Source organism: Pantherophis guttatus, chromosome 7, assembly GCF_059756535.1.
Source record: "Pantherophis guttatus breed Tessera chromosome 7, ASM5975653v1, whole genome shotgun sequence".
Classification (NCBI taxonomy): Eukaryota; Metazoa; Chordata; class Lepidosauria; order Squamata; family Colubridae; genus Pantherophis; species Pantherophis guttatus.
Window position 1 is genome coordinate 84,289,370 of NC_142069.1, and position 9,950 is coordinate 84,299,319.

General features: G+C 48.5%; 1 protein-coding gene across 1 annotated transcript; it reads right to left on the minus strand.

The window, feature by feature from the left end:
- Nucleotides 1-968: 968 nt before the first annotated feature.
- TEX52 (testis expressed 52) lies at nucleotides 969-5,183 on the minus strand. Its single transcript, XM_034440419.3, has 2 exons — nucleotides 4,629-5,183; nucleotides 969-2,018 (listed from the first exon to the last, which is right to left on the minus strand). The coding sequence occupies exons 1-2, from the start codon at nucleotides 5,144-5,146 to the stop codon at nucleotides 1,760-1,762; spliced, it is 777 nt and encodes a 258-aa protein (XP_034296310.2). The 5' UTR covers nucleotides 5,147-5,183; the 3' UTR covers nucleotides 969-1,759.
- Nucleotides 5,184-9,950: the final 4,767 nt, after the last annotated feature.

A 9,950-nucleotide genomic window follows, 5' to 3' on the forward strand; every position in this document is an offset into this window, starting at 1 on the left:
AAACTGGAAAGATCTTAAGTGAATGGCTGTTTTCCAAGCTGGCCTTGGGATTTCACAGGCTTTTTTTTTCTTTTAAAAGCCTCTGATGATCCCGGCTGAGTTGCCTGATCAGCAGAGGCTTTTTTTTTTTGTCTTTTAAAAGCCTCTGCCGATCAGGCAACTCAGCTGGGATCGTCAGAGGCTTTTAAAAGCATTTTTTCTACAACCTCTTCGGCCAAAGAGGTTGTAGAAAAAATGCTTTTAAAAGCTTCTGACGATCCCAGCTGAGCCGCAGGATCATCAGAGGCTTTTTTTTTTTAAGTTTTAAAAGCATTTTTTCGGCCGAAGAAAAAAATTAAAAAAAAAAAAAAAAGTCTCTGATGATCCCGCGGCTCAGCTGGCATGGGGGGGCAGGGATGTTTGCTACTGGTTCTCTGAACCACCCGCTGCCATCGCTACCGGATCGGGCAATCTGGTCCTAACCGGGAGCATTTCACCCCTGGTCTTGTTGTTCAGCATTCTTGACCATTGACGAACGGGAACTTGTTGTCTTCTAATGTTGGCTGTGTGATATTGCTAAATACTGGTAACCAGTACACCGTAGTGGGATGCAGTCTACCAGAGATGATATGCAGTGTCTGGCAGAATTGGACGTATGACATATGAGCCGTGGTAGCGCAGTGGTGAGAAGGCAGTACTGCAGGCTACTTCTGCTGACTGCCAGCTGCCAGCAGTTCGGCAGTTCGATCCTGACCGGCTCAAGGTTGACTCAACCTTCCATCTTTTGGAGGTTGGTAAAATGAGGATCCAGGTTTTTGGGAGCTATAGGCTGACTTTGTAAACTGCTTTTCACCCACCTTTTTCAGTGCCTTTGTAACTTAGAATGGTCACTAAATGAACTGTTGTTAAGTTGAGAACTATCTGTAATTGGTTATTCCGATAACCAAAGCCATATCCAGCAGAAACTTTGCCCGAAACCAATGCAGACGGCCTTTTAAATTAATTTATTAAAAACATATTTAGCAGCAAAACGTATGCAAAACTTTGTGATCTAATCTCCTTAGTGTCCTTTAGACGTGAGCATTTTAACTTTGAAACAAAATAGGCTTTAAAATGCCAATATTTCTGGTCCAGCGTGCACAGTACAGCAAAAAGGGACTTGTTATATTTCTGCTGCTACATAACTGAGTTAGATGGACAGAAGAGGGACGTGTCAAGGGTGAGGAAGTAGCACCATTATTTAAGAACATCGCTCGAAGGCTAAAGAACATCTTTCTCATTCCTCATTATGTTGAAGAAAGGGGCTACAACTAACTCCCTACAGCTACTGGATCTCTGAGTTTTGAGTAGTCCCCTTACAACATATGGAGAATACGGTCCATAAGTTGTAAGTTGTCTCCAACATTGAAGCTTGGTAGAAAAGTTCAGAAAAGCAGCATTGCGCCAGTGACGGTTCCTGCTTCCTAACCAACATGTTTTTGCTAAATAAAGCAAATATTTGATCAATGAGGAGCCCTTAATAAATCATCTCTTACCAATTAGCAGGGTATGAACGCTGCTTCCTTTCCATTCCCACAAACCTTTGACCTGTGTCCATCATGAATGAGGACGCCACTGGTATGTACATCTTCCCATAGCATCTTCTCGGGAAGAAGGAATGGCTGTAAAATTAATGTACGCACCCAGAATGACCACATCGGTGGAATGCCGGTAGCTATTCTGGATTGCTCGGCCAAGTATTTTTGGACCTCCCAAATCTGGAGTTTTTAGAGGGTAGAATTTAGTCTTGTCTGTTTATTTGGCTGGCTGGAGTGGAAGTCCGTATTTGGCTCCCAGAAAGGACCAGTTCCTGGTATTTTTCCACCACATCCTGGTAAATGGGGCCACTGTTTTTCAGCACAAACTTAACAGCCGAGTCTTGGTAATGGGGTTGAAAGCTCGGACAGGGATAATGCCAACATTCTGGAGAAGAAGATACCACAGGTTGTAGCGCCACACGGACGGAAGCCGGGGGTTTTCCTGGAAGCAGACGTCTGTACCTGTCCAAAAGATAAGGAGAACAATAACAATAACGGTTACCGTTGTTTATAGGGATTGCATTAAGGAAGGCAGCATTGTAAGAGCCGCGGTGGCACAGTGGTTAGAATGCAGTACTGCAGGCTACTTCTGCTGACTGCCGGCTGCCAGCAGCTCGGCAGTTCGATTCTCACCAAGCTCAAGGTTGACTCAGCCTTCCATCCTTCGGAGCTCAGTAAAATGAGGACCCAGATTGTTTGGGGGCAAGATGTTGACTCTATAAACCGCTTAGAGAGGGCTCTAAAGCACGGTGAAGCGGTACATAAGTCTAAGTGCTATTGCTATCTCTGCAATGGTGGCACAGTGGTTAGAATGCAGTATTGCAGGCTAATTCTGCCCACTGCCAGCAGTTCGATCCCAATTGGCTCACGGTTGACTCAGCCTTCCATCCTTCCGAGGTCAGTAAAATGAGGACCCAGATTGTTGGGGGCAAGATGTTGACTCTGTAAACCGCTTAGAGAGGGCTCTAAAGCACTGTGAAGCGGTATATAAGTCTAAGTGCTATTGCTATCTCTGCAATGGTGGCACAGTGGTTAGAATGCAGTATTGCAGGCTAATTCTGCCGACTGCCAGCAGTTCCGAGTCTCACTAGCTCAAGGTTGGCTCAGGCTTCTATTCTTCCAAGGTCATTAAAATGAGGACCCAGATTGTTGGGGGTAATATGCTAATTCTGTAAACTGCTTAGAGAGGCCTGTAAAGCACTGTGAAGCTGTATATAAGTCTAAGTGCTATTGTTATCATGCACCGTATTCTACAGACTACTTAAAGGTACAGGTAATCCTCAACTTACAACCATTTGTTTAGTGATGGGTCAAAGTTACGACAGTACTGAGAAAAGTGGCTTTTGACTTTTTCCACACTTACAACCGTTACAGCATCCCCGAAGACCACAGGATGAAAATTCAAGACACTTGACAACTGGTTTATACTTCTGACCATTTCAGTGTCCTGGGGTCATGTGATCCCCTTTGCGCGACCTTCTGACGAGCAACGTCAATGGGGAATCCAAAATTGACTTAACAACCGTGTTAGTCACTTATCACCTGCAGGGATTCATTCAACGACTGGGCCCAGAAAGGTTGTGAAATGAGACAAATATGACGATACAAAACTTTTTTGCAACCAGATGTTACACTGATTGATTAATGATGAAATGTTTGTTTAAATTTAAAATAAAAAAAAAAGAATGAATCAACCATCCAGAGATGGTATTCAGCCGGTTCAGACAGATTTGGGCTGGTATTCAGCCGGTTCGCCCCAGTTCTATGCCATCCTATTTAGGCATGTTTTTGAGCCCGGGCGCACACAAGCAAAGTGCAGGTGCACACTCACATTTGCAAACCGGTAGGGAAAGTAAGTAAATACCCCCCCTGCAACCGTCCAAGATGATGGTTCTTCTTGCGATGAGGCTGAAGAAATAAGCCTAAATTCTCTGCCAAAGGGAGATATTGGCCCCATTGCAAATACACACTGAGAGGACTCTATTTTCAGAGATCCACTAGGACACTGGGAAACTGAGAAACTCTCATGAGTACCACCACTACCCAACTGCTTGAACAGAAGGTACACAATTGTTGACCACAATAGCGCAAGGCACCAGAAGGGCCTGGTGGCTAAGCAGACTGATAGCATTGTGATTAACACCAGCTGCCTGCAATTACTGTAAATTCGAATCTCACCAGGCTCAAGGTCGACTCAGCCTTCCATCCTTTCTAAGGTAGATAAATTGAGGACCCAGTTTGTGGGGGCAATAAGCTGACTTTGTATAAATATACAAAAGGATGAAGGCTATTGCTTAACGCACTGTAAGCCGCCCTGAGTCTCCGGAGAAGGGCGGCATATAAATCAAATTTTAAAAAAAAGTCCCTTTTCATAGGCAGCAGAACCGAGAGGGAAGAAGAAAAGTCAGAAGAAGAGAAAATGGAGGAGGAACAAAACAGGAAGGGATTGAAATCCAGCTCTGGAGGTTGCCAATGTTGACCCTCCATAACCCAACTACCTGGAAGCCTCCTCAGATCATGCCAAATCTCCAGCACCGAAGGGAGCTTGCGAAACAGCTAATGTAGTGGAATTTAGTCTGGATTCCCAGGAGGGAAGGGCTGCGTTCCGGGTGACCAAGACAGAGCGCCAAATTTAGACATCTTTTCAAAAGGAAAATGGACTTTGTTTCTCCTTGAAGACATTTCGCTTCTCATCCAAGAAGCTTCTTCAGTTCTGACTTCAGTTCTTGGAGGTTTCTTGGATGAGAAGCGAAACGTCTTCACACACACTAAAAAAAGTACGGTTACTTTTTTGGGGAGAAAAATAAAGCACCGTCAGGATAACCGTGACCTGGAACTTCTTCCCCCAGGAGTGGGGTGGGAATGGAGACTTTGTAGTATCCTTCCCCTGGAGTGTGGAGGGAATGGGGATTTTTCAGTATCCTTCCCCTGCCACACCCACCAAGCCACACCCACGAAGCCACACCCACAGAAGCGGTAGTAAAAAAAAAATTGAATTTCACCACTGTACTCAACTGTGGTACTTTTCGTATCTGGTGGAGGGAAAATATTTAGGAAAGCCACGTATCTTACCTGCTGAGCATTTTGGGAGGCATAATGTTCCCTTGAGCATCCAAAGGTGGAGCCCGACACTCACTTCTGAACTTCAGGTACTCACACTTGTTCACTTCTTTCTGCGTTAGGCTCAGGACTCGTTTCTTTTGCCTGAGGTCCACAAAGAGACCTTCCCCTTCAATGAACTTGGCGTAGGTGTTCCCATCCAAGAGGGAAGGAGGTGGGACCGGTGGCTCAGCCATAGAGGGCTTCCTGGGAGCAGTGATCCATCGCCACGTGTTGCTATCAAAAGGCACATCCGGTCTGGGCCCGTAGACGGGGGGCAACCTCCCTACATCCAACCAGGTATGGTAGCCCCAGATGTGCCAAAGGACAGCTTCCTCAAGCGGGCAACGCATTTTCTGGAGAACTTTGATCTTGGAATCTGTGTACGGAGGCTTCTGAGTAGCTAGTTTGTGATAAGGTCGGGGAGAAAACCCCGGACATGGTATGTATTTCTCTGCACAGAGGTAATGCCTCTCTTTCCAGGTAGCCATCTTGAAAAGGCCCTCGGAGGAGTCCTAGCTGGGAAAAACAGAAATGAGCTCATCATTGGCTAGCGGTCCAGGGGTGAAATCCAGCAGGTTCTGGAAAACCGGTAGCAGACATTTTGAGCAGTTCGGAGAACCGGCAAATACCACCTCTGGCTGGCCCCAGAGGGGAATGGAGATTTTACAATATCCTTCCCCTGCCATGCCCACCAAGTCACACCCACCAAGCCAAACCACGCCCACCGAGCCACGCCCACAGAACCGGTAGTAAAAAATAATGGGTTTCACCACTCTAGTGGTCTCCTGACACCACTAGATGACATCGCTAGGGCTCGCTGCCTTAGAAGAGTGAGGAAAATCCACACTCACTGGTCAGCCCTTCTTTATTCTCCTACCATCGGGAAGGAGGTATAGAAGCATAGGCAGCCACACAAACAGGGCTGAAGAACAGTTTTTATCCGTGGGCTGGCACATTCCTGAATGAAAAATAACCCTACAACCAGGGGTGGGACTGCTGGGGGTTTGTAGGGGTTCGGGAGAACCTCTAGCTACGATTCTGTGCAGTTCAGAGAAGCCTTAAATCCCACTCCTGGCTGGACCTACCCACCCTGCCCCGCCCCTCAAGGGTGGGTTCTAAATTTTTTTACTACCGGTTCTGTGGGTGTGGCTTATTTTGTGGGTGTGGCTTGGAGGTCATGTGACTAGGTGGGCGTGGCTAGCTGATCAGAGCCATTTCTGGAAGGTCGTCGCACTTACCACCAGTCCTCGCACTTATGACCTGACTCATTTCTTTGCTTTTAACACTGATCAGCTGTAGGGCGGCCCTTTGAAGCCCCGCGGCAAGAGTTTAAACAGTTTTTTTCCCTCTAGTCATCAGCTGGGACTCAGGAGGCAGCAAGAGATTGGGGGTGGAACCAAATAAAAGGTAAGAATAACGTGGGAGGGTGGGGGGGGAGAACCGGTTCGGTGATGTCATATTGTCACCGCTACCGGCTCGGCCGAACCGGACCGAACCGGGGGGAACCCACCACTGCCGCCCCTCCCAGAGTCCCCACACGGCCTGTTTTGGATGCAGGTAAGTGCAGGGTGCGCACGGAGGCTCGGGGAGGGTGAAAAACAGGCCTACCGGAAGTTCAGGAAGGCTGAAAATGGGCCTGTTTCAGGCCTCCAGAGCCTGGGGAGGCCATTTTCGCCCTTCCGGAGGCTCAAGAAAAGCCTCCGGAGCCAGGGGAGGGCAAAAATGTCCCCCCCCCAATCATGGTGCCAGAGGCTGACTAGGCCACGCCTAGCATGGCCACACCCACCCAACAACCAGGCAGAGAACCCGTTGCTAAAATTTTTGAAGCCCACCCCTGCCTACAACATCATAGTACAATTGACTTGCGGGCCAGCGCGACGTGAAATCAGTGTGGGTGTTTGTTCGTTTAGCAGGATTCACTGGGCTAGGGATTTTCTTTCTTTCACTGTGAGTTGTATTGTGTTGGGGGGGGTGTGTGCAGGAAGGGAGGCTCAGCCGATCTCATTGTACACATGTTGTACTCCGACAATAAAGGTTTCGATTGAATTGAATCGAATTTGAATTTGAATTGGCTCACAGCCCTCACAAGCTTCAACAAGGTTATGATATTTTATTCATTTGATCCCTCTTGTATGCCGCCCATCTAGCTAAAGGGCAACCCTACAAAGCTTACAGACAACGAATAGAATGACAATTTTATTCAATGAAGGGGGCTGGAGGCTAAAACGGATGAAGAATTGGGTTGCAGAAATTGGGTTTGTCTAGTCCAGGGCAAAGAAGGACCAGGGGTGACATGAAAACAGTGTTCCAATATTGATATGTGTGTCACAAAGGAGAAGGGGGTCAACCTAAATTCCAAAGCATCAGAAAGTCAGACAAAAAAAACAATGGATGGGAATAAATCAAGGAGAGAAGCAAACTAGAATTCATGAGAAATTTCCAGACGGTTTTTAGAACAATGAATCAGTGGAACTGCTTGCCTCCAGAAGTTGTGGGTGCTCCATCACTGGAGGTTTTGAAGAAGAGATTGGACAACCATTTGTCTGAAATAGTATAGGGCCGTGATGGCGAAGGTATGACACGCGTGCCACAGGTGACACGCGGAGCCATATCTGTGGGCACGCGAGCGTTGCCCTAGCTCAGCTCCAGAGTGCATGCATGCGCCGACCAGCTGATTTTCGGGCCTTCCGGGCCCACCAGAAGTTGGGAAACAGGCTGTTTCCGGCCTCCGGAAGGCCTCTGGGGTGGTGGGGAAAGCCGTTTTCGCCCTCCCCAGGATTTCTAGGAGCCTGGGGAGGGCGAAAAGGGCCTTCCCCACCCCCTGGAGGCCCTCCAGAGGCTGGAAATGGGCTGTTTTCTGACTTCCGGTGGGAACGGAAGACCCATTTTTTGCCCTCCCCAGGCTCCAGAGGCTTTCTAGGAGCCTGGGAAGGGCGAAAAACAACAGGTGTCCTACCGGAAGATGGGAAACGGTACGTTTCCAGCCTCCAGAGAGCCTCCAGCATGGTGGCGAAGGCCGTTTTTGCCCTCCCCAGGCTCCTAGAAATCCTCTGGAGCCTGGGGAGGGTGAAAAACGGGCCTACCAGGCCCACCGTGCCATCACATGCCAAAAGCGGGAGGGAAGTGTGGGGGGGTTCATTTTAATATTTTGAATTAAATTAAAAATTGCATGCAGCTGCTGAGTGGGGGTGGGGTGGGGGGAGTGCACATAGGGTGGAGATGTTCCATCAGCCACCTCCAATGTGGTACAGCCCCATTGGAGCCACAGGTTAGATGGCATAGCCATGTTTCCAGGGGTGGGCTTCAAAAATTTTAGCAAAGGGTTCCCTGCCCAGTTGCTGAGTGGGTATGGCCATGGTGGGTGTGGCCTAGTTGGCCTCCTGCACTGGGGCGGGAGGGGGGCGTTTTTGCCCTCCCCAGGCTCCGGGGGCTTTTCTTGAGCCTCTAGGATGGCGAAAACGGCCTCCCCAGCCTCTGGAGGCCCTCTGGAAGCCGGAAACGGGCCCATTTCTTCCCAAACTTCTGGTAGGCCCATTTTTCACCCTCCGTGAGCCTCCACGCACACCCTGCACATACTTATATCCAAAACAGGCCACGGAGGGACTCCTGGGAGGGGAGGATCAGGGTGGGCGGGGCCTGCCAGGAGTGGGATTTGGGGGTTCTCTGAACTGCACAGAATCTTAGCTAGAGGTTCTCCCGAACCCCTGCGAACCCCTAGCAGCCTCACCCCTGCATGTCTCAAAGGCCATTCGGGAAGGCAAAAGAGTGGAAGCGGATCTGACCTTTGGGGGGCGGGGTGCAAGATTTTCCAGAGGGTGGGAGCCACGGCAGAAAAGGCTCCTCTGGATCCCTCCAGCCGAAATTCCCTGGCTGACAGGGTCCACAACGTGTCCCTTCTGCCAGCACAAGTGGGCTGGGCTAATCCTATCGGGTGAAACCATTTCTCAAATGTGTTATTTAAGCATCCTTGGCGAGACAATTCTGGCTTTTGTGTCCCAGTCACACTCTGCCATCTCCTTCATTCCTCATCTGCCTTGTAATATCCTTTTTGTTCCTAGTTTAAACGGAATGTCCAAATAACCGAATAACCGAGTTGGAAGGGACCTTGGAGGTCTTCTAGTCCAACCCCCTGCTCAAGCAGGAAAACCTGCACCATTCCAGACAAGACGCTGTCCAGTCTCTTCTTAAAAACTTCCAGTGATGGAGCATCCACAACTTCAGAAATTTCTCCTTAGTTGTTCTGTCCCCTCCCACGAGTGGCCTTGCAGAGGCTCAAATAGCCAGGCAGTAACAAATGCAGGCTAGAAAGACTGAAGCTGGCCCTTTAATAAATAGTTCTCTTCCAAAGCATTTATCAGTCCAATAGTTACCGGGCAATGTTCCAAAGGTCTTGGCAGACGGCCAGCAGGCTAATGCAGGAATGCAGACTCTTGTCAAAAAACTCCAAACTAACAGTTGTAAATCCACTGCATCCAACACGCCAACAAATTGTTCCCCACGCCTTTTCAGCCCAGTCACACCCCTTTTATACTTTGTAGGGGGTGGCCCTACATCTCCTGACCACACCTCTTAGGACGTGGCAATAGCTGTTCTCTACGACGTCTCCTACGTCTCTCTCTTGCATCCAAAAGGGGCTCCCCCTCGTCGTTACCGGCCTCTGTTACCTCCTCAATTTGGCTGGGGTCCATAGGCACGTCAGCAACTGTCAGTTCTTGCTGACTCACCAGTGAAGACGGCCCCTCTGGCACATAGCTCGTGACAGCTTCCTCCTCCTCCATATCATCCTCCGAATCAGCATGCGAAGATAAATCAGCCTCCGGAGCCGGGGTCACAACATAGGTTCTAGGTTGCTTCTCTCCTTGCCTAGTTTCCATCCATCACTTCTTGTCCTGCCTTCAGGTGCTTTGGAGAATAGTTTGACCTCCCTCTTCTTTATGGCCTCTTTCAAATATTGGAATGCTGTAATCATGTCACCCTTAACCATACATATGGTGTAACAGCAACTGGAGTGCTCGGAAATGTTCGTTGCCTGAAGCAAAGCTCAGGCAGTTTCAATCCAGAACTTCCAGCGTTAGAACAAAATGCACCATTTGTGAACATCATCGGTCCATGCTGTTCTAGGAGATGTGACTGGTGTGTTGTCTTTTTTTTTAAAAAAAAAATTATACTGTCCTTAATTGAATTTAAAAATGAAATCAACAGGAAGAAAAATAAATCGGGAAGAAAATTACAAAGGAGGAAAACAAGCGAAACGAAAACCATCCCCGTCTATTCAGAGATACTTATACAGAA